At 29.9% G+C, this 26,203-nt stretch overlaps 2 protein-coding genes across 2 annotated transcripts in view; both read left to right on the top strand.

Moving 5' to 3' along the window:
• Nucleotides 1-13,547, top strand: part of LOC141335363 (pre-B-cell leukemia transcription factor 1-like) — a 73,372-nt gene extending 59,825 nt beyond the window's left edge. Inside the window, exons 5-10 of the mRNA XM_073840799.1 lie at nucleotides 1,053-1,188; nucleotides 5,863-6,028; nucleotides 6,361-6,438; nucleotides 6,939-7,048; nucleotides 8,204-8,293; nucleotides 12,322-13,547. Of these exons, the coding sequence (XP_073696900.1) occupies nucleotides 1,053-1,188; nucleotides 5,863-6,028; nucleotides 6,361-6,438; nucleotides 6,939-7,048; nucleotides 8,204-8,293; nucleotides 12,322-12,414 (673 nt within the window). The 3' untranslated portion in view covers nucleotides 12,415-13,547. The remainder of the gene's footprint in view (nucleotides 1-1,052; nucleotides 1,189-5,862; nucleotides 6,029-6,360; nucleotides 6,439-6,938; nucleotides 7,049-8,203; nucleotides 8,294-12,321) is intronic.
• Nucleotides 1-26,203, top strand: part of LOC141335365 (target of rapamycin complex 2 subunit MAPKAP1-like) — a 575,213-nt gene that overhangs the window by 104,798 nt on the left and 444,212 nt on the right.

The following is a 26,203-nucleotide window of genomic DNA, read 5'->3' as shown; positions in this document are numbered from 1 at the left end:
GCATTTGTTTTTGCAAATGATTGATTGTAGCCCTCATTATTCTAAACTTATGCAATTTATGCTTTTTTCACTCAAAAAAATGTATCTTGATTTAAGAATGTACTGGGAAAAAAAGAGAAAAATACTGAGAAAAAAAATATTTTATGCCCACAAAATGTCTTGCCCACAACTGCTTCTAAATTTCCTATACCAAATATTCTGGTGTTCCTGGTGAAAAACTGGCCTAAAAAGAAATAAATTTAAGCTTTTTTTTTTTTTTTAACCATCATTACTATCATAGTTTTAATTAATATTTTAAATGAGCTTATTTTTTATATTCTTTGTTTAGTTTATTTAGTCATTTGGTAATCAGTTTAGTAATTATATTATATGCTTTTGTCAGCTTCCCCTTTTTAATGTTACTATTTGTTTTTGCAAATGATTGATTGTAGCCCTCATTAATCTAAACTTATGCAATTTATGCTTTTTTTAACTCTAAAAATTTTATCTTGATTTAAGAATGTACTGAAAAACAAGAGAAAAATACTGAGGAACAAAATATTTTATGCACTGATGTTGCTAGTGGAAATACACACTTCACTTTTAATATCTTTTAATCGTATATGTGACCCTAGACCACAAAACCAGTCACAAGTGTCATTTTTTTTCATCTGGAAGCTGAATAATAAGCTTTCCACTGATGTATGGTTTATTAGTATAGGACAATATTTAGTCAAGATACAACTTTTTGAAAATCTGTAATCTGAGGGTGCAAAAAAATCTACATTTTGAGAAAATCACCTTTAAAGTTGTCCAAATGAAGTTCTTAGCCATGCATATTACTAATCAAATAATAAAAACAATAGGAAATGTACAAAATATCCTCATAGAACATGGTCTTTACTTAATATCCTAAGAAAAATAGATTTTTTTTTGACCCACACAATGTATTGTTGGCTATTGCTACAAAATATACCCGTGCTACTTGTGACTGGTTTTGTGGTCCAGGGTCAAATATGAAGATACTGAAATGGTTTTGGATCTAACAATACTAATGCTTGGTCTTTCTCCAGGAGGAAAAGGCGCAACTTCAGCAAGCAGGCGACAGAGATTCTGAACGAGTATTTCTACTCTCACCTCAGTAACCCATATCCCAGCGAGGAGGCCAAAGAGGAGCTGGCCAAGAAGTGTGCCATCACTGTGTCACAGGTCAGTCCGTCCTCCTGCAGTCCAGATCTCGGACGATACCGCACACTGGCTTTCAGCTTTTATTCACAATCGGAGCAAAATAACTAACAAATTTGTTAGAGGTGGTCTGTGACACTGTGAAGGTGCAGAGAATTTGGCTCAAAATAGTGATGAAGCATTTCAGTATGAGTGTGAAGTGATTTAGAGCGCCTGGTTTTCTGCCGCATGGATCCTGGAAGTATTTTCTCAATGATTTTCTTCAGATTTTTGAACAAATTTGTTTCGCAAAACCATATGTGAAAATAAAAAGGTCTAATTTGAGCAAATGCACTCTTTTGTAGAAACTAATGAGCTACTAAAACCAAGAACTGCAAACGATTTAATTCATTCGGCTGGTTCTTGTGTCTTATAAGAAAAATTGTATATTACATACTGTTTACTGAACTAGTTTTTACTTTTTACTTTTTATGTTTGGACAGATAGAAATCCAACTCATGTAGTCTATTTCTGCTCATTTTTCAGATAAATCCGACCCTAAATCAAAATCAAAACTGTAGTTGCACGAGACTAGTAGACAGTGTTAATATAATATTATTTCTGTATTAGATTTCATTAATATTTCGAATGAATAATTCAAATTTAGTTTGAATTAGCTTTATGTTTGATATTTTCAGTTTCATTTTAGTTACATTTTTAGTTTATTTGATGTGCTTTTTTAATGTTAATATTTTTTATTTCTTTTAATTTTAGTTTTTTTAGTTTGAATTAGTCTTAAGTTTGATATTATTTGTTTCATTTTAATTTTAGTTAAATTTGTAGTTATTTAATGTGCTTTTGTCAAATTTAATGTTTTTTTTTTTCATTTAAATATTTTTGATAGATTTTTATTTGATTTTTTAGTTTGAATTAACTTTAGGTTTGATATTTTAAGTTTCATTTTTATTTTAGTTACATTTTTAGTTTATTTGATGTGCTTTTGTCAATTTTACAATTTTTTATGTAAATATTTTTAATTTATTTTTATTTCATTTGTTTTTTGTTTGAATTAGCCTTACGTTTGATATTAATTGTTTCATTTTAATTTTAGTTACATTTTTAGTTATTTGACATGCTTTTGTCAATTTTATGATTTTTTCATCTATATATTTTTTTATTTATTTTTATTTCATTTTTTAGTTTGAATTAACTTTAGGTTTGATATTTTAAGTTTCATTTTTATTTTAGTTACATTTTTAGTTTATTTGATGTGCTTTTGTCAATTTTAAGATTTTTTTTATGTAAATATTTTTAATTTGTTTTTATTTCCGTTTTTTAGTTTGAATTAGCTTTAAGTTTGTATTTTCAGTTTCATTTTTATTTTAGTTCAGTTTTTAGTTATTTTAAGTGCTTTTGTCATTTTTATGATTTTATTTCATCTAAATATTTTAATTGATTTTTATTTCAGTTCTTTAAGTTTGAATTAGCTTTAAGTTTAATATTTTCAGTTTCACTCTAATTTTAGTTACATTTTTAGTTATTTGACATACTTTTGTCAATTTTATGATTTTTTCATCTATATATTTTTTTATTTTTTTTATTTCATTTTTTAGTTTGAATTAACTTTAGGTTTGATATTTTAAGTTTCATTTTTATTTTAGTTACATTTTTAGTTTATTTGATGTGCTTTTGTCAATTTTAAGATTTTTTATGTAAATATTTTGAATTTGTTTTTATTTCACCTTTTAAGTTTGAATTAGCTTTAAGTTTGTATTTTCAGTTTCATTTTTATTTTAGTTCAGTTTTTAGTTATTTGAAGTGCTTTTGTCATTTTTATGATTTTCATCTAAATATTTTAATTGATTTTTATTTCAGTTCTTTAAGTTTGAATTAGCTTTAAGTTTAATATTTTCAGTTTCACTCTAATTTTAGTCACATTTTTAGTTATTTGATGTGCTTTTGCCAATTTTATGATTTTTTTTTCATTTAAATATTTCTCATTTATTTTTATTTCAATTTTTAGTTTGAATCAGAATTGTCTATAAGTTTAATAATTTCAGTTTCACTCTAATTTTAGTCAAATTTTTAGTTATTTGATGTGCTTTTGCCAATTTTATGATTTTTTTTTCATTTAAATATTTCTCATTTATTTTTATTTCAATGTTTAGTTTGAATCAGAATTGTCTATAAGTTTGATATTTTCAGTTTCATTTTTAGTTTAGCTATTTGATGTATTTTTTCAGATTTTTTTCATCTACATATTTTGTTTATTTCTCTGTTTTTCATTTACTTGAGCTTTCACTTACCACTTTTAGTTTTCATTTTATTTTTAAAGTAATTCTGAACTTTTTTTCTTTGTTAGTTTTTTAAACAATATTTCTAAATAGTTTTAATTAATTTAGTTTTTTTATACTTTATACTATATTTTATACTTCAGTTACTAATTATTTTATCATATTTAATTTAATTTTTTTTTTTAATCTAATAGTTCTATTTTATTTTAGCCTAATTTCAATAAAAAGACATTATTGGGATATGATTTATAAGAAAATACAATCAAAATCTTCTTCACAATTTCAATTCAGTGTGTTATTTACCATTTTAGTAATTATTTTACAAAATTAACCAGCAATTTCTGAGTGAAATTGTGTAGTAAATCCTACACCAACTTTTTTTTCAATGCAGAATCATATAACAACCTTAGAGCTCATGTAAGCTCATATAAAAAGTTTACTAAAACAATCACTCTAAAGGGCATTTTTACTTCCAGAAGCGACTGTTGCACTCGACTGAGATGGACACACGTAATGAATATTCAGGCTGTTGTATGTATGTGTAACGGGTGGGTGTGTGCAGGAAGTCGTTACTGTAAAAAAGCCCCTTCTTTTTGTGCCCTTAGGGGAAGGGAAGCACCATCACTGTGTCACAGGTATGTCACTAAAACATTTGTCCGTCCGCTGTGTTGTCTGTGGATGTTGGTTGCAGTGGCAGCCATGTCTCTGTGTGCTGAACAACAAACGATGCATCATATAGTCATTTATCCAGCAGCTGGAATTATTCTGTACGGCCGTAAAACACACACACACACACACACACACACATATATGCATACATTTTCTTCCATGCTTTCCTGCACTTGGATGGTGTCTTCCGGCTGTCTTTTATTGGATCCTGAGATTATGACATCAGCGAGGCGTTTTTATAGCGCTTCTTGAACTATTCCGCCTCCCATTGGCAGTTTAAGGCCTGTTTGGAGATATTTTATGAAGGAGCCATTGCTCGGGGTGCATGTAATTTTAATATGTCTGGGTTTGTAGCAACCTTAATGTTCTTTTGCAAAAGGTTGGACCATTTACAATGTCTTACAAATGTGTGAGAATAACAGTCGCTGTAAAACACATAAAAATGCATTTTCGTTTGGCTTGCAGCACATATTTCATTGGACTATGTTATTATTTTTTATATTATTATTTATTTATTATTATGAATTATATAAAAGCATTTTTTTTTTCATTTTTCATTTATTAATTTTAAATAAAATAATTCTACAATATAAACATTTTAATGTCCCAAGTCTTTAAAGAGGCATCACTCTCTTTAAGCAAAATATAGTTTTGTTTTGTTTTTTATTTTAGGGTAAAAATATATTTTATATATATATATATTTTGAAATGTATGTCAAAATATTTTTTTATAATTTTTCTCTTGAGATTCATTCACACTTGCCTTTGTTTCTTTTTTATTATGAAGGGTGAAATGTGATTAATTTTGAACAAAATAATGCCACAATACAAAAACAGTAATGGTCTGAATCATTAAAGTGGTATTATTCTCTTCATGCAAAATATAATTTCTTTTTCCCTCTCTTTTGATTATGGGGTAAAAATATTTTTCTAATATTTTATAATGTATATTATAATATTTTTATATAATTTTTTCCACATTTGTCTCTCTTTCTTTTTCATTATGGGGCAAAAAATGTTATGCATTTTAACATAAAATTCTGTCACAATACAAAAAATTTATATTTTACATCGGTATATTTTATTTATATTTTTAAATATTGTAAAAATTTTATTTAGGTAATATTTAACTTATATTATACCATAACTTATAGTGTACTATTTTTTTTATTATATTTCCACATAAGATTCGTCCATATTTGCCTCTCTTTCTTTCGTTTTTTATTATAGTAGAAAAATATGATTATTTTAATTAAAATGAAAATGTCACCAAAAAAAATTCTATATATATTTATAATAATTTATAATAATTTATATATTTTTATACTTTATTTACATTTTTTTGTAAATAAAGTATACTTAGTTACTTGATGTTTTTTTCATCTAAATATTTTGAATTTATTTTTATTTTAGTTTTTAGTTTGAACTAGCCTTAAGTTTTATATATTTTAAGTTTCATTTTTATTTTAGTTACATTTTTACTTATTTGATGTGCCTTTGCCAATTTTATGATTTTTTTCATTTAATTTTTTTTATTTATTTGTATTTCTGTTTTTTTATTATTAGCTTTAAGTTTATTTATTTATTTATTTAGTTTAAGATATTTTTGTCATTTTTATTACTTTTTTCATCTAAATAGTTTTAATTTATTTCTCTGTTTTTTATTTGAATTAGCTTGTATTCTAACATTTTAAATTTTTTATTTTAATTGTTCTTATAATATTTCCTCATGGTTCTATCTCTTCCTCTCTCTCAGGTTTCTAACTGGTTTGGTAATAAACGTATTCGCTATAAGAAGAACATCGGTAAATTCCAGGAAGAGGCGAATCTGTACGCAGCGAAGACGGCAGTGACGGCGGCTCAGGCCGTGGCGGCCGCTGTACAGAACAGCCAGACCAACTCGCCCGCAACGCCCAGCTCTGGTACACACACACTATGGACGAGACCACCGGGGCTAGTTGTCACAAAGGGTTTTTTGAGTCCAATTTCAAAAATACCTGTTTTCTTTAGCACTGATTTTGCTTTTCCTTTGCCCAAAACAGACAATTATCATAAGGTTAATGACCTAAATAACCCATTGTGACAACATGCTCTGTTATAGAGGGCATATAGGTCTGTTAAATGAACTGTATCATGTGAACTAGGCAATAACAGTGGAAATTTAGACATAATAAAAATTATGACAACTAGACCTGGTCTATCTTATATTGCATGAGTCCGTTTCTGTGACAAATGTCTGTCATTTTCTCTACAGGCTTTCAGATGAAAGATGAAGACTTTCAGTTGGATGCAGCAGAAGATAAAAATAATCTGTTAAATAACATGTTCACTGGTATGTTTCCGTGTTTAGTGTTTTAGTGTCATTAAGATACTAGATATTATAATAGTTTTTTTTTTCCGTATTTTAAATAAGTTTTATATTTTATACATATTTTCTGTTTTCGCTTTCGTTTTAGTTTTAGTTAATTTGAACAATTTTGTGGTGTGTTTCTGTTAAACAAAATTAAAATGAGAAATGCTGCTTTAGCAACTAGCTGAAATTAAATAATTTAATTCACATTTTCTATATTTTATTTTATTTATTTTATTTCAGTTAAAGTTTATTTTCTTTGAAGTAACTTTTTTGCACTTCCTGTGATGATTTGTTATAATTTATGTGCACACAGTGTCCAAAAAAAAAAAAAAAATTATTTTAACATGCATGTCACACTTAAAATGTCTGAATCCCTTTATATCCCAGATGAAAATATCAAATCAAGTGGCATGTGCAAACAAATAATGCTCTTGCTTTTCACATGTTAACTGATGTTCCTTCTCTCCATCTCTCTACAGGCTCTTCAGGTTCGTATAGTTTGCCGGGTTCAGGAGACATGTTTATGAGCATGACCGGCCTGAACGGATCCTACCAGCCGACCCAGGTCCCTAACACAGGACAGACACAGGTATCAGACACACCAACCTACAATATATGTAATACATTTACAAAATATATAAACAATAACAATATATAAAATAATTTACAACACAATATAAATGGAATGTTTTTGACAAACGCCCTGCATTTATTTGATCAAAACTCCAGTAAAAACTGTAATATTGTGAAATATTACAATTTAAAATAACAGCTTTTTAAAAATATATCTTGCAATATATTTTAAAATGTAATTTATTGATTTTCAGCATCATTACTTCAGTCTTTAGGGTCACATGATCCTTCAGAAATCATTCTAATATGCTGATTTGCTGCTCAAGAAACGTTTTTAATTATTGTCAATGTTGAAAACAGTCGTTGCTTAATTTTTTTGTGGAAACCGTGATACATTTTTATTTTTATTTTAGGATTCTCTGATGAATAGAAGGTTCAAAAGAACAACATTTATTTAAAATACTTTTTTAAAGTTCAAAAGAACAACATTTATTTTTAATTTTTTTGCTAAATATATAAATGTCTTTACTGTCACTTTTTATCAGTTTAATGCAATAGCATAAAACTATTAATTTCTTTACAAAATAAAATAAATACAATCTTACTGACCATAAACTTTTGAATGGTAGTGTATAACAAGGTTATTATAGTCAATTGAAACCATAAAAAAGTCACTTGAAATAAAAATAAACATTACCAGAAATAAAGTAAAGCTAGTTGTCAGGGCAACATTTTTCATTTTAGTTTAACTACTAAAATATGTACGAAAATAATTCAAACTAAAAGTTACAAATTAATAAAAACTATAGACATAACATAACAAAATAACTATAACTTCAACTAAAATTAATTAGGAAACAGAAAATAGAAAAATAACAAATAAATTTGATTACCTAATTAATAAAAATGATAATAGTATCTTAGTATCTAATACTAAAATGTGTGATATAGATAGATAGAAAATATTAGATATGAAAGTATACTTCAGCTAATTAATATCTAGCCAGTCAAATCTTAATCTTCATTATTTTCCAATAAATAATTAGGTTTGCTCTGAAATATGTTACATTATGGAGGTTAAATGTGTGGTAAATGCTGTTTCCTTTTGGTTTTAATGGTGTACAGTATTTATGACTCTCTTACACTGAATCTTCCATTTTTCTCTCTACAGGGAGACTCCATACGTCACGCCATCGGTCAATCGTTGGCTTACAGCGATGGTCTGCGGGGAAACCCACTTTACAGCCCTCATGGCTTGAATGTAAGCTTGACAGAGAAACAAAACAAAACGTTTTAGCCAGAAAACATGCAAATGCAGATGAGAATGCTTTGTCCCTTCAAACTAAATTCTGATGTCAGCCACACTCAAATCCACACCAAAAGTGCATTAGAGTCCAAATATAAGTGACACACATATGCAATACACACAAACACGCGCCGTCTCATGTAGTGGAAGGCAATAATCTCTTCGCAGCAGGTCTCCTGGAGTCATTCAGACAGGCGTTGTATGATCAAACCGTCGCTCCATGAGCCGACAAAGACGACAGCTGAGATTAAGTCTGGGAGAGGTGATGCGCTTCTGTGAAAAGGCAAAGATAAACGTATGGATTCATATTAATATTCACCCATGCACACGGGCCTGTTTGCTGGGATAGAAAGCAAATGCATTCTATTTCCATTTTCCAAAATGCATCTAATAACACAAGGACATGCACGGCTCTTGGCAGTATATATCTGCCTTCTTATTGAACCACGCTCTCTCTCTCGTTCTCTCTCTCTCTCTCTCTGAACGAATTTGCAGTCCATTTGCTTATCACTATAATAAAATATGAAACTGGAATTGCCTGCAGCTTTGTACAGATGTGAATAGTGTCTTCCCAGATGAGGTCTGATAAGACACGCTTTATAATAGAGTCGATCTGGAGTCACGGCGTTAAAGGTTCATTTATCTATTGAGGCAGCCATGTCGACTCTCTAATACTGAAAACAATCATCCGTAGCCGTATCACAAAGAGAAGTAAAGGGCAGTACGAATAGCTTCAGATATCATGGATACTTACTAACCTTTACACAAACATGACATAATGTTAGCCACACTTCAGAAACAATGATTTCTAAACAAGTTTTTTAATTGGTGTTGTTTTCCAGTTAAAATATCAAAAAAAGAATAAAAATATCTTAAAATAATACCAAAATAATTATAAAAATATAACTGCAAGCAGCAATTAGGGGAAGACACTGCAGGCAAAAACACAGTTTTTTCATGCACCTGTCAAGTTTGAGATTTTAGGCTTTTTGAGATAAAGCATCAGAGTCATTTTAGCATCATGGCTCAAATTTGTTGCATTGCTATACAAAAACGGGTTTGTCTATTGACACAGAATCCATAACATTGTGCCAGCACAGTCTGAAGATGATCTGAGTCGATTTTAGTGAAAATCGGTTGAACTGTTCTGGAGGAGTTTAAAATATTATTTTAACAATTGCAGATAGAAAGTTTAGTGTCAATATGTCAAAGCTTTGCAGAGAAACAGCCTCAGATGCAGGTTTCCAGCAAATTTGTTGATGTGATAAACGAAAACCATTTCGTATTTCGATGTCAAACATTCAAGATGATTAGAGTCAAATTTGGTGAAAATCGGACCAATAGTCTAGGAGGAGTTCGAAAAGTAGGTTTTGAACATTAATCAAAATGGTGAACAGGAAGTTCGGCCAATTTTGGCATAATTGGTATCGATGTTCTCGGCATGACCCAAAGAATATATTGAGATCACTTTAAACACAATAGGCCAATTTAATCAACTGTTATTAGCATTTTTTTGAAATTTCTCTATAACTTTTGCCCCCAAACTTTTTGAGTACTATCAGGGCATGGTGTCGAAGACACACACAGAGTTTCGTAGCGATACACCAATGAGTTCACCAAGATAAAATTCAAACACCCAAAATGGCTGAAATGGGAAAATAGGGTATGGTTCGGCATACTGCACCAAATCTAAAGAAACCGGTGTTGTGAATTTTTGTCCAAATGGCTCAGTAGTTATATGTAAAAGGTAGGTAGCTCATCAATTTGAATTTCATAACTTTTAGCCAGCATGGTCCCAAGATGATCTGAGCCAATTTTGGTGAAAATTAGATAAACCGTCTAGGACAAGTTCAAAAAAGTAGTTTTTTTAACTATTAAAAGTAGCAAAAAAAATGAAATGTTACGATTTTTAAATGTTGGTGTTCATTCGACTGGGGATTCAAGGATTGAGAGAAAACAAAAGAATTTTCCTTATCTTATGGTTCAAAAATTATTAGCATAAACATGAGTGAAACTTTGGACAAGTGGCCCTAGAGAGTTTAAATTAGAAACTCCAAACTTGCTGTGGTTAATGTTGAAACTGTCCTCTATCAATGTGCCAAATTTCATAACTTTCCCGCAAGCGTTTCTTGCTGCCATAGACTTCCTGAGCGGAAGAAGAATAGTAATAAGAACGCAAAAGACATTTTGCCAGCATGGTCTCAAGATGATCTGAGCTAATTTTGGTAAAAATTAGACAAAGTGTCTAGGATGAATTCGAAAAAGTAGGTTTTACGAACTATTACAAATTGCAAAAAAACTAAACTTTTCGATTTTTAAAATTTGGTGTTCAGCATGAGCCAAGGATTGGGAGAAAAACAAAGATTTTCCTTCTAGATCTTATGGTTCAAAAGTTATTAGCATAAACATGAGTGAAATTTGGACAAGTGGTGGCGCTAGAGAGTTTGAGTTAGAGACTCCAAACTTGCGGTGGTTAATGTTAAGACTGTCCTCTATCTGTGTGCCAAATTTCACAATTTTCCCGTCTATGGGCTGCCATAGACTTTCTGAACAGAAGAAGAATAGTAATAAGAACGCCAAAGATATTTTGCCAGCATGGTCTCAAGATGATCTCAGCTAATTTTGGTGAAAATCAGACAAACCGTCTAGGACGAGTCAAAAAAAGTTGTTGTTTTTGTTTTTTACTTTAAAAACAGCAAAAACTAAACCTTACGATTTTTAAATGTTGGTGTTCATTCGACTCGGCATGAGCCAAGGATTGACAGAAAAAAATAATTTTCCTTCTAGATCTTACGGTTCAAAAGTTATTAGTATAAACATGAGTGAAAATATGGATAAGTGGTGGCGCCAGAGAGTTTGAGTTAGAGACTCCAAACTTACAGTGGTTAATGTTAAGACTGCCCTCTATCTGTGTGCCAAATTTCATAATTTTTCCGGCAAGCCATTCTATTGGCTGCCATAGACTTTCTGAACAGAAGAAGAATAGCAATAAGAACGGCAAAGATACTCAAAAGATTTTTCCACTGAAAATGTGGGTTGAAAATAGTATATACTGCAAAATAATTCATATTATTAAAAATACATATTTTGTCTTACTGACTGATTTTTTTGTTCTGTTTCTGTTTTTTTTTAATCTAAACTGTTGTTTGCCATGTTAAAACAAAATCCAGCTTAAACCAGCCTGGTTTGGTCAGGCTGGAAAACCATTATAAACCAAGTAAGAGCTGGTTTAAGATGTTTTTGTTTGAATGAAATCAAATTAATTAATATGTATCTAATGTTTCCACAAGTAAGAGAAGTTTTTTTCAAACAAAAAGCAGCTTAATCCTGCATATGGTGGTTGCGTGATTTGCAGGTTTTGTCTGGTTTACAGTAAGCTGGTTTCCTAGCTGATAAGTGTCCAAAAAGCTTCTAAAATAATTTTCCTTCTAGATTTTACGGTTCAAAAGTTATTAGCATAAACATGAGTGAAAATTTGGACAAGTGGTGGCGCCAGAGATTTTGAGTTAGAGACTCCAAACTTGCGGTGGTTAATGTTAAGACTGTCCTCTATCTGTGTGCCAAATTTCATAATTTTTCCGCAAGCAATTCTATTGGCTGCCTTAGACTTCCTGAGCAGAAGAAGAATAGTAATAAGAACGCCAAAGATATTCAAAAGATTTTCACACTGAAAATGTGGTTTGAAAATAGTATATACTGCAAAATTCATATTATTAACTAATATTTTGGTATGTTTCTGGTTTTGTCTGGTTTAAGCTGGTTTCCTAGCTGATAAGTGTCCAAAAGGCTTCTAAAACTATATGAATAGACCAGCCTAACCAGACCAGCCTGTTTTAAGCTGAATTTTGTTTCAGCAGTTTAGATAAAAAGGATACAAACAGAGCATCTTGTCTGACCTTACTCTCAAAAATCAATACCAGCTAATGTTTCTATCCTGACTTTAATTGAACGTCTCAAATGGTCTTTTTCTTGTCTCTTTCCAGGGTAACGGTGGCTGGCATGATGCTGTCACTCCATCTTCTGTGACATCTCCTATAGAGGGAGCAAACAGCGTTCACTCGGATACCTCTAACTGACCAGGCCTGACGTCTGAAATCCCTTAACTAACCTGCAGGTCAACCTACACCACCCAACAACTCAGAGAGATGAGCGTGATAATGACACATACTTTGACCAAAAGAGCACCAACTTGCAAAATTAACCAATAGGATTGACGGTACCAGCTTTCTTACTAAAACTGGTGATACCTCAGTAAACATGCCCAACATGTACGATTGTGGAAACGAGGGATGCTTTTGTCATAATCTCTGTGAACATCTTTAAATAGGTTTTAAAATATATCATGATTTAAATTTATTCATAACACTGTCTTATTGCACAGTACAGTATGTTCGTACTTAAGTCAGATTTTTCTCGTACAGATCATTTTTAAATTGTATTTTTAATGTTTTAACTTGAGCATTAATGTTTTACATTTTGGTTTCACCAAAACTTTAACAAATTATGGCATATGACATCAGCATAGCAGTAATGCTTATTCAGATTCATATTCAGTTCCAGAAGTAAAATGCCATTGATAATCTCCATAAATAAATTGATTTTTGGCAATAATGTACAAACTGTTTAAGATGTGTACTGTATGATTTTATATGCTTCTGTGGAGCCGGTTAGTTTCTTTCAGGTCCAGACTGGTTTAGAAATCCAATGTTTATAGAGAACATATATGGGAAATTTACTTCTGAAACCTTTTGTTCAGCTTTGTTATTGGTTACAGTGACAAATATTTACATAATTTATCAAATTATTTTATTAGACCTCCTACTTAGCATTGCTGTTAATGGAGATAATGCAAACCAAATTTTAATTTGATAGTGCCATTATATTGGCGACTAGACATAATCAGCACACATACTGTATCTGTACATAAAAAAGCATTTTTGAATGTTATTCTTTTCTTGCTCTATACATTTGAATTCTTTATTCATGTTCTGTATGACAGGCTACACTGTTTCCTTTTAAGTTTGCTTTAGTTTTTTGTTCATCAGTTCATTTGGGTAGTTTATAATTTGAAATGTTGTTATATTTAAAAAATGTTCTAATGTATTAACAGAATTTACACTGAACAACTGTCTATGAAGAATAATTCATGTAATTATTAGTTTTTGATAAAATACTTGTGTTTCTGGCCAAAAATGTGTTTCAATAAACATTTCGAATACTGGATGCTTATTTTTAGTGTTTTTAATGGATAAGGTAGCGAAATACAGTACACTTACTGTCACAAAGGCTTTCTTTCTTGTTAAAGCCTTATAAATGGCATTGTGCTTGTTTAATGTACAAGCGTATTTAATTTTTCAAGTTGTAGTGTATGTCAGCAGATATAATTTATCTCCTCACTCTGTGAGCAATTACTTTCAGACTCAATGAGACTATATATTTAAGTCTTCAATACATTTAAAAGTTTTTTTTTTCTCTAAATTATTTTTCCCTCCACTTCAGCAGCACTTACATACACCAGACTTTTACTCCTGTCTATATTATGAAAGTTTTTACTGTGGGGTTTGTTCATATATCATTCATGCTGATTTAAATAACATTTTTATTCCTAAAAACATGGTGAAAATGCATGTCTTTAAAGGCCTTGAGCTTTTTTTTTTCTCTCTACTTTAGTAGCAATTGCAAACACCAAAACTTACAGTTTTATTCCTAGCTATATTCTGAAAGTTTTTACTGTACGGTTTGCTCATGTGTCATTCATGCTGATTTATATAACATTTTATTCCTAAAAACATGTTGAAAATTCATATCTTTAAAGGCCTTGAGGTTTTTTCTCTACTTTAGCAGCACTTGCATACACCAAAACTTACAGTTTTATTCCTAGCTATATTCTGAAGGTTTTTACTGTGGGGTTTGCTTATGTATCATTCATGCTGATTTATATAACATTTTATTCCTAAAAACATGGTGAAAATGCATATCTTTGAAGGCCTTGAGCTTTTTTTTTCCTCTACTTTAGCAGCACTTGCATACACCAAAACTTACAGTTTTATTCCTAGCTATATTCTGAAGGTTTTTACTGTACGGTTTGCTTATGTATCATTCATGCTGATTTATATAACATTTTATTCCTAAAAACATGGTGAAAATTCATATCTTTAAAGGCCTTGAGGTTTTTTCTCTACTTTAGCAGCACTTGCATACACCAAAACTTACAGTTTTATTTCTAGCTATATTTTAAATGTTTCTACTGTGGGGTTTGTTCATATATTATTCATGCTGATTTATATAACATTTTATTCCTGAAAACATGGTAAAAATGCATATATTTAAAGGCCTTAAGTTTCTTTCTCCACTTCAGCAGCATATTTTTCAGAAAGGATGCATTAAACTGATCAAAAGTGACACAAAAGACATTTCTAATGTTTAAAACGATTTATTTTTAAAGTAAATGCTGTTCTTTTGAGCTTTCTAATCATCAAAGAATCCATTAAAATCAGCATATTAGATGGGAGTAGTGATGCTGAAAATTCAGCTTTGATCACAGCAATAAATTACATTTTAAAATATATTCATGTAGAAAACAGTTTTTTAAAATTGTAATAATATTTCACAATATTACTGTATTTACTTTTTTAATTTAATCAAATAAATGCAGTTTTGGTGAGCAAAAGACTCTTCAAGAATATCAAAAAGGTGTACTTTCCCACAGATTATAAACTAAACTAGATATTTCCATTATATGAGTGGTGCTTTCTGATTCTTCTTTGTTCTTTGCTTTTTAGATATATGTAGAAAGTCCACCTATTTTATCATCTGCCAGACAGAAGCACTTAGGAAAAGTAAAAATAGCAGCCTATGTCTGCTTAACTTGCCATGTGACTTAATTCAGAAATAGACATATGCTGCAAAGTTTAATACTTAAGGGTTTGTGCAAATCCCTGTGACAAAACAATATGAACAATAGTAACAGTAATGCTTGCAAAACCTAAAAAAGGACACAGATGAAGTGCCAAGTGATTAAAGAAAGACCAAAGCATTTGAAAAGCTTGTGTTGAGTTCACTTTGATTAGTTAGCATCTGGATAAACCTCCACACACACATATAGACGGCATCGTCAGCTTTGGCAAATGGAGCTTCATTAATAATTCCACCTGAGTGGCAATAAATCTGTGGTGGTTCTCGATGAAGCGGCAACACACGCTCATAAATCAGTGAGATTACAGGACGATATTTCACGATCTCACGTCTATTTCTGTCAGTCGAACTAATAGCCTCGGCCGATCCCTCACAGTGATAGCTCATGAATCCGAGATTTGTTTTCAAAATGTCAACGGTGCAATATGCAATCTCACTGACAGCGGCAAAATGCCCTTTAATTATTTATTTACCCTCCGCTGTCAGTTAAAGGGCTGAGGGCTGAAGACGAGAGGTCAGGCCGCTGCATTAATGAGAAGTTTCTATGAAAAATTCCCGAGCGCTCGCGGCTTATAGAGATCAAAACAGCAGAGGAGGCTGGAATTGCCTATTGATGAAACGTCCACAGCATATGATGCTTTGTGCAGCTTAATTGCAATTCAACAGCCTATTTAGGGTGAAAGATTTGTTTGTCTGTGATGTGAATTGAGCTCAAGTTGTTGCCCTCGCGAAATTACGTGCGTCACTTTTGACAAGCAGAAAAATAACCTTTTGCCAGTAGAGGACTACATTTGAGCTATATTTTCTACATGGGAGTTTTGGGCAAGATACTGTAAAACCACAGCTTGCAAAGTCAATATAAAGTGTTTTCATGACACGTCATCGATCAGCCATATTGGCGGCACTGAACGTAAGCAATGCCACTGAACCAGATGAAACTCGCAAAAATTGTCAATTATTGTCAGGTTTTGGGCTGTACTTATTGATCGGACCAGGAAAAGATTGAAGTATATACACTGCCAAAAAGATATACAAAATCAAGGAGAAGAAACTGTCTGAGGAACAAAAGGCTTTTGTGGTTGGCCAAACTGAACAAAGATTTCCAGGCCAAGAATCTTGACAACATTCGTTTTGTTTTTATCATTTCCAGTCAGGTAGATGAAATATTAGGCTAGTATTTTAATTAATGTGTTATATAATAACAATAATAATGTATATAATAATAACTTAATTAGTGTTATATATAATAAAAAAATAAAAATAAAAAAACTGAAATCAAATAAAAATGGTCACAAAGTTTTTAACATATAATATATTTTAAAGGTAACTTTTTTAATGTTGTTTTTAAAACAATGGCACAAGATAACAACACATAATGTATTTTTTAAAAACGATATAATTTAACGCTAAATAAAACAGAAATTAAAAGTTATTATTATTATTAATGTAAATTTAAAGAATTAAAATATAGTTTAATTAATTGTTTTTTGAATAAAAGAACTAAAAATGTAATAAAATGAAAGTGTAAAACACTAAAAGCGGAACTAACACCAAGAGTCATAAAGCGAAAACTAATGAAAAACTAAAATAAAATAAAGGGACAAACAGAAAATTAAAAAAAAACTACTATAAACCTGAATTGAGGTATGCATATACTAGAAAAATAAACATAACAAAGTTAAAGTTCAATTTTGTAGAGTAAACAAGAAAAAAACTAGAGGGAAAAACAATTTGTAAATGTGGTAGAAAAAAAACTGTTTATATACACCTTGCAGAATCTGCAAAATGTTAATTATTTTACCAAAATAAGAGGGATCATACAAAATGCATGTTATTTTTTATTTAGTACTGACCTGAATAAGATATTTCACATAAAATATATTTACATATAGTCCACAAGAGAAAATAATAGTTAAATTTATCACAATTTACCCAGTTCAAAAGCTTACATACACTTGATTTTTAATACTGTGTTGTTACCTGAATGATCCAGGTTACAACACATAGTGATAGTTGTTCATGAGTCCCTTGTTTGTCCTGAACATTTAAACTGCCTGCTGTTCTTCAGAAAAATCCTTCAGGTCACACAAATTCCTTGGTTTTTCAGAATTGTTGTGTATTTGAACCCTTTCCAACAAAGACTGTATGATTTTGAGATCCATCTTTTGACACTGAGGACAACTGAGGGATTCATATGCAACTATTACAGAAGGTTCAAACACTCACTGACGCTCCAGAAGGAAAAACAATGCATTAAGAGCTGGGGGTGAAAACTTTTTGAATTTAAAGATCAGAGTAAATTTAACTTATTTTGTATTCTGGGAAACATGTAAGTATCATTTATAGATTCTGAAGGGCATTACTAAATGAGAAAATATGATATTTAGGCAAAATAAGAAAAATGTACACATCTCCATTCTGCTCAAAAGTTTTCACCCCCCGTCTCTTAATGCATCGTTTTTTTCTTCTGGAGCGTCAGTGAGTGTTTAAACCTTCTGTAATAGTTGCGTATGAGTCCCTCAGTTGTCCTCAGTGTGAAAATATGGATCTCAAAATCAGTACAGTCATTGTTGGAAAGGTTTAAAATACACCCCTAAACTTCTTTATATTTTATTAAATTATTCTGAAAACAATACTATATAATACATTTTATATCATTTTTAGTCTCAAATAAATGCATTTTGTTTTTAAGTTTTAGATATGTATACTGAGAGAAAAAAAAGAAAAATTAATGAATAATAAAATTCCAGTGAAGTATCTGCACTACTCTTAGTGACTCACCAGCACTGCTAGACATGTCACTAGTGATCTGATCACCTTCTGTAGAGTCACTAGCAGATTATCTGACCAACCCTGTGGCTACTATTCTCTGTGGAATAGAGATGCTCTACACACACACACACACACACACACACACACACACACACACATGCACGCTCCAGCCTGAGGATACAGACTCTGGGAGTATAGCTGCTCATTAGTGCTCACCATGCTGCTTGTGACACCATTAAAAGTAAACAAAAAGCAGGCGTTTTTCACTTTTCCCGTAAGCGATAAGAATCAGCATTGTACATTAAAGGAGAAGTTCACTTTCAGAACAAAAACTTACAGATAATTTACTCACCCCCTTGTCATCCAACATGTGCATGTCTTTCTGTCTTCAGTCATAAATAAATTATGTTTTGGTTTTTGAGGAAAACATTTCAGGAATGTTCTCCATATAGTGGACTTCTATGGTGCCTGAGAGTTTGAACTTCCAAAATGTAGTTTAAATGCAACTTCAAAAGGCTCTAAACGATCCCAGTCTAGGAAGAAGGGTCTTATCTAGTGAAATGATCTGTTTTCTTCTAATTTACAATTGATATACTTTTTAACCTCAAATGCTCCTCTTGTCTAGCTCTGCGTGAACTGTGTGTTTTCCTGTTTATTACAGTAAGGGCATGTCAAAAATCTCCCATCTCATTTTCTCCACATTGTTGTTTAACCTTTTTTTGTAAAGGGGTTTTGAACTTCTTTGCATGTTCACTTTGTTAACACTGGGTTGGTACTTCTGCAGCGATGTAAGATGATTTTGATGTTGGAGGAGAAAATGAGATGGGAGTTTTTAGACATACCCGAACTTGGGGTTTAAAATATAAAACTTGTCAGTTTTTTGGGAAAATAACCAACAAGATGTTCATGTTTTTCCTTCTTCAGTCATGAAGAAATTATGTTTTTTTGAGGAAAACATTTCAGGAATTTTCCCCATAAAGTGGACTTCTATGGTGCCCAGAGTTTAAACTTCCAAAACGCAGCTGCAAAGGGCTCTAAATGATCCCAGCCAAGGAAGAAGGGTCTTATCTAGCGGAAAAAAAAGCAACAATTTATCTACGTTTTAACCTCAAATGCTCATCTTCTAGTCTAGTCCTGCGTGAACAGTGTGTATTTCTGTTAATGCATTTAGGGTATGTCGAAAAACTTCAATCTCATTTTCTCCTCAAACTTCCAAATTGTCCTACATCGCTGCAGAAGTGTTTTAAGTGAACATGCAAAGAAGATCAAACACCCTTTACAAAAGAAAAAAAGGTAAAACTGTGATATAGGAAATGACAAAGCAAATTATCTGTAAATGTTCGTTCTGAAGGTGAACTACTCCTTTAATGTTTTGAATCACTCTCCCTTTTATTTTTATGAAGGTAAAGGTGTCTGAGGTTAAAGGTGAAGTTCACTTCCAGAATAAAAAATTATAGAATATGTACTCACCCCCTTGTCATCCAAGATGTTCATGTCTTTCTTTCTTCAGTTGTTTCAGGATATCTCTCCATATAGTGGACTTCTATGGTGCCCCGAGTTTGAACTTCCAAAATGCAGTTTAAATGCAGCTTCAAACAACCCCAAATGCGGTTGTAAACGACCCCAGCTGAGAAAGAAGGGTCTTATCTAGCAAAACAGTAGAAATTATATACTTTTTAATCCCAAACACTCATCTTGTTTTGCTCTGGCTAAATTTGTTTTTTAAGTTGGAGAAGAAAATGAGACATACCCTAACTGTCTTAACCCAGAAAAAAAAAAGTGTTTGAGGTTAAAAAGTATAGAAATCGTCGTTTTTTTTTTTTGTTTGTTTGTTTTGAAAATAACCAATCGTTTCACTAGATAAGACCCTTCTTCCTCAGCTGGGATCATTTAAAGCTCTTTGAAGCTGCATTTAAACTGCATTTTGGAAGTTCAAACTCTGGGGCACCATAGAAGTCCACTATATGGAGAGAAATCCTAAAATGTTTTCCTCAAAAAACATAATTTCTTTACGACTGAAGAAAAAAAGACATGAACATCTTGGATGACAAGGGGGTGAGTACATTATCTGTAAATATTCATTCTGGAAGTGAACTTTTTGTAACCATCACTTTAAGAACAAAAATTTACAGATAATGTACTCATCCCCTTGTCATCCAAGATGTTCATGTCTTTCTTTCTTCAGTCGTAAAGAAATGGTGTTTTTTTAGGAAAACATTTCAGGGTTTCTTTCCATATAATGGACTTCTGTGGTGCCCCCGAGTTTGAACTTCCAAAATGCAGGTTAAAAGCAGTTATAAAGGGCTCTAAATGATCCCAGCCAAGGAAAAAGGGTCTTATCAAGCAAAACGATGGGTTATTTTCTAAAAACATTTACAACTTATATACTTTTTAATCTCAAAGGCTCATCTTGCCAAGCTAGACAAGATGAGCATTTGAGGTTAAAAAGTATATAAATTGTATCTTCTTTTTTAGAAAATAACCCACTGTTTTGCTAGATAAGACCCTTCTTTCCTCGGCAGTGATTTAGATGTGGTTAAGAGCCCTTTAAAGCTGCATTTCGAAAGTGCAAACTCAGGGGCACCATAGAAGTCAATTATATGGAGAGAAATCCTGAAATGTTTTACTCAAAAAACATAATTTCCTTACGACTGAAGAAAGAAAGACATGAACATCTTGGATGACAAGGGGGTGAGTACATTATCTGTAAGTTTTTGTTCTGAAAGTGAACTACTCCTTTAAGGTTTACATGATGATGTTAATTAACAACTCACATCTGCTAAAGCGAGCATCACTATTACTACTGCTGAACCGTCTAAAGAAAAGGCATCCCGTTACGTTTCTAAGACACTGGACTTTTTGTGAGGTGGGCGATAAAAATGGAGAGCAGAAAATAAGTGTAAATTGTAAGGGAAAGCAGCTCTGCAGCCAGCAGGCATCATAAAGGCTATGCAAATCACAGCGCCTGTCTGCCTCGTTAATATTAAACATGGGTTATTAGACGGAGCAAAAGCCTGACCCCTGGAGCGGCTCACCACACCTCCTGAATAATTAATGCCGTCTGATTATGTTAATCAGGAGCGTTCCAGGAGAGCAGTGGGGATTTGCTCGGGGTGTGGGATGACTCGAGCCGTGGGCTTTTCTTTTTATCTCCTGTCAACTCAATCTGTGTTATTTCGCTACATGCAGAGTTTTTTTCTAATTTGATCAGCTTCATAAAAGTCCTAGAGAAAAGGTCCTACTTATTAAAAATACTCATTTTTATTGCCCTTTGCAATAGAATTTTTGTTCCACTTTGCTATTTTATGTTTTCTAAACCACCACAGTGTTTTTTTACAGCATATGCTGCGATGTTTAGCTGCCTAAAAGTCATTTTTTACACCTTTTACAATACATCTCAGGTTTTTGTTAATATTTTGAATTAGTGTTTATTTATTTATTTTTATATATATATATATATATATATATATTTTTTTTTTTTTTCATTTGTGTTAGAAAATTATCTTATTTCACTTTTTTTCATTCAAGTGACAATTTTTTAAAGATTTAGTTTTAGTTAATGCTAATAACCCTTTTAAATATGTCTATATAGAACATATTCATTTTTTATGTTAGATTTAGCTTTATTAAAAATTTTAGGTGAAACTTAAAATGAGATTTTTATATTTGATTTTATTTTAGTTAATGTTAATTTTATTTTAAGTAATGCATTGATGAATTGATTTTATGGTTTTAACTTGATTTTAATTTCAGGTAGTAATAATAATATTAACCCTGATTTTAATCACATCTGATCATTTTTCATATAATTTCAAAAATTTAACATCAATTTTTATATTTAATTTTATTTAAAGTTAACATATATTTTGGTTCAAATTCTTAGTTCAAAGTTTTAGTTTTAGTTATTTTAATATTTCAATTTAAAATTAAAATGAGAAATGATGTCTTGGCAACTAGCTAAATTAAAATAAGTTTAAGATTTCTAAATGTTAAGTTAACACTTATTTTATTTAAAGTAACTTTAAATGTTTTAGTTATTTTAATATTTTAAGCTAAGCTTAAAAGAGATAAATGATGTATTAGCAATTAGATTTTATTTTATTTCAAGTAATAAAAATGTTTTATTACAATTATATTACAATTATTATTACAATTATTTTTATTTAACGATAATAATGCTGACTTTATTATTATATATACATTTTTAATTTTCAGTTTTAATTTCAGTTATTTTAATTTTTAAAGTTACATTTAAATACAATTAAAAATGTTACCTTGGCAAATAGCTGACAATAAAATAAGTTTAAGATTTTTATATTTTATTTTGTTTTATTTTAAAGTAAATTATTATTTTTTAACACATTTATTTTATTTAAAGTAACATAAATGTTTTTTATGGTTTTAGTTTTAATTTTATTTAATGATAATAACCCTGATTTTAGGCACATCTGATAATTTCTTTTTATGTTTTATTTCAGTTAATATCTATTTTTTTCAAGGTTTAATGAATTTTTATTTCAATTTTAGTTTTAGCTATTTTAATATTGCAGGCTAAGCTTAAAAAATTATGCCCTAGGCAAAAAAATAAAATAAGTTTACGATTTTTATATTTTATTTCAAATAATAAAGTTTTAGTTTTAATTTTATTTAATAACAATAACCTTGTTTTTATTTTTTTAACTGATTTTATTTTTTATTTATTAGATTTCTTTTATTTATTTTTATTTTTAATTTAATTTATGATAATAACCCTGATTTTAGGCACATCTAATAATTTCTTTTTGTGTTTTATTTCAGTTAATATTTATTTTATTTCAAGGTTTTACAAATTTTTATTTCAATTTTAGATTTAGCTATTTTAATACCACAAATTATTTTACTTATTATTTTATTTTATTTATTTTAGTTAGGTTAACGTTTATTTGAGTTGAAATTTTTATACAATTTTATTTCAGTTTTAGTTTTACTTCAAGTTAAACTTAAAATGAGACTTAATGCCTTGGTAACTAGCTGAATTTTTTTATATTTTATATTATTTCAGATAATAAAGTTTTAGTTTTAATTTTATTCAATAATAACAGCCCTGATTTGCTTATTTTTAACTGATTTTATTTTTTATTACTTAGATTTTTTTTTATTTTTCAACATTTTTTGTTATTAATTTTTACTTCAGTTTTAGTTTTAGTTAGTTCAATTTTAAAAGTTAAATAAAAAAAATATATTATTATTTATTAAATATTATAATTATTAAATTATACCTGCAGTTGAAATAAAATAAGTTTAAGATTTTTTATTTATTTATTTATTTTTCCAGGGTTTTTTATGGTTTTAGTTTTAGTAACCCTGATTTTAAACCTGACTTTAGTCACGTCTACACACAGTGGCAAAGGCCATTTGATTAGCGCTTTACACTGACCTCCACTTGACCCGTCATTTGTGCTGGATCTTCCTGCTGGTTTCCTCTGGGGATGAAGACCAGCAATGAATGACCAGCAGATCCCATGGAACAGGATCCAATCAGTCACCTCTGCGCAGAACCGCCCTGTGAAATCCATCAGGGATAAAGATGGCCAGTGGCTCCCGCGGTCTTCCCGGAGAAAAACGGCCCCAGAAATGATACGATCAGCATCTGCCGGTACGACTGCGCTCAAGGCCATTCTTTAGCTTCAATATCCTGAAGGAGAAGATGAAGATGATTGCCAAAATAATGACTTTGTGAGGCTGGCGAGAAGATTAATATGATATATACGGACAAAATATGAGATTTGGTTTCAGTTTCAGAAATAGCTTGAAATGTATTTTTAGCAAATTCTTATTTTTAGTTATACAATCCTGTCATAAAAACACACTCTCAAAAATAAAGGACCCAAAAGGGGGCTTTCGCCATAGAAGAACCATTTTTGTGATCCTTTTAGTGATCAGTTCTTAATCTGAAGAACCCTTTTTTCACTTTAAAGTACCTTTTGTGCAGTGGAAAGATTCTTTGGATGTTAAAGATTCTTCATGGAACCAAAATAATATTTTTTTTTAATCCAATATCAACACGGTTAAGGTGCAAAAAGAAAACACCATAAAAATCAATGTGACTTTTTGTGTTTAGTGCTATTTTTGTTTAATTTTAATACTATTAAAGTTTTATTAATATTTTGAATCAATTCTTATACTTTGTGTTTTTTTTAATTGTTTAAATATTTGCAAGAGTTTTTGTTTTTGTGTCTATTTAGTTTATCACTATATAGTAATATATTGGATAATTTCTTTTATATATATTCTCAGTTTTTATTTAAATTTTGGTTAAAGTTTGAATAATTTTGTTGTTTGTTTTTGTCATTTTTGTATTTTATGTCTATAAGGTTCTTTATTAGTTTTAGTTTGACTTTCATTTTAATTTTACATAATAATAACCCTGATTTTAATCACATCTGATCATTGTTATATTTTATACTTTATTTATTTTATATTTTTCTTTTAGTTCAAATTCTTATTAAATTTTATTTCAGTTTTAGTCTTACTTATTTTAATATATCTTTTTTTAAATTTTAGGTAATAATAAAAATAACCCTTATTTCAATCACATCTGATCATTTTTATATTTTATTTTATTATTTTATTTTATTTATTTTAATTCAGATATTGTTTATTTTAGTTCAAATTCTTATTAAATTTTATTTCAGTTTTAGTTTTACTTATTTTAATATTTCAAGTTAAACTTAAAATGAGAAATTATGCCTTTGTAACTAGCTGAAAGTTTTTATATTTTTATATTTTATTTTATTTTAGTAAATGTTTATTTTATTTTTTAATAATCAAATTGTTTTTAAGGTTTTAATTTATTATTTTTTAATTTTAGGTGGTTATAGGAATAATAACCCTGATTTTAATCACATCTGATCATTTTTATATTTTATTTTAATTCAGTTATCATTTATTTTAGTTCAAATACTCATTAAATTTTATTTCAGTTTTAGTTTTACTTATTTTATTGTTTTTAAGTTAAGCTTAAAATGAGAAATAACTCCTTTGTAAGTAGCTGAAAGTTTTTATTTTTATATTTTATTTTATTTCAGTAAATGTTTATGTTTTATGGTTTTAATTTTAAATTTTATTTTGAGGTAATAATAAAAAAAATCATTTTTACTTTATTATTTAATTTTTTATTTATTTTAGTTCAGTTAATATTTATTTGAGTTCAAATTCTTATTTTATTTTAGTTTGACTAATTTTTAATATTTCAAGTTAAACTTAAATGAGAAATTATGCCTTTGTAACTAGCTGAGAGTTTTTATTTTTAGATTCTTTTTTCAGTAATTGTTTATTTTTTATTCTTAAGTAATTAAACAGTTTTTTATGGTTTTAATTTTAATTTATTTTATTTCAGTTAATGTATATTTGAGTTCAAAATCTTATGAAATTTCATTTCAGTTTTAGTTTTACTTATTTAAACTTTAAACGAAAAATGATGCCTTGGCAAGTAGCTGAAATTTGACAAGTTAAGATTTCTCTGTTTTAAGTTAACGTATTATTTTTTTAAAATAATAATTCAAATGTATATATATATATATATATATATATATGTGTGTGTGTGTGTGTGTGTGTGTGTGTGTGTGTGTGTGTGTTTTGTACATATGTTTTTTTTTTTAATTATTTATTTAAAAACTAAAATATTTAATTTTAGTTTTACTATAATAATCCTGGCTTGATTTATTAGACTGAAATAAATGTTTTCAGCAGTTATACATTAAATTGGTCAAAAGTGACAATGAATACATTTACATGATTTCTATTTGAAATGTGAAATGTGAAAAAAAAAAAAAACATGTATGATGGTTTTCAAAAAAATATGAAGCAGCACAAATGTTTTCAACATTAATAATAATCAGAAATATTTCCTGATCAGCAAATCAGCAAATTAGACTGATTTCTGAAGGATCATGTGACACTGAAGACTTAAGTAGGCCCAGAGCCATAGAGAAACAGAGTTGCGACAGCGACACTCCCATAGGCTTCCATAGGAACTGAGGAATGCGGAAGTAAAGCGTGTCATGGAGCGGCCAATAGTTCCAAAACAACCAATAGTTCCAGCATTGATAACCCATTCATTTCAGCGCTTCTCAAGCACAGTTGCTGGTAAATTGAAGAAATTACTGCATTTCTTTACATTTTAACGCATCAGTTGAT

This window comes from Garra rufa, chromosome 5 (assembly GCF_049309525.1).
Source record: "Garra rufa chromosome 5, GarRuf1.0, whole genome shotgun sequence".
NCBI lineage: Eukaryota > Metazoa > Chordata > Actinopteri > Cypriniformes > Cyprinidae > Garra > Garra rufa.
Note: the sequence above shows the minus strand (reverse complement) of the source record. Positions and strands in the feature narration are given on the sequence as shown.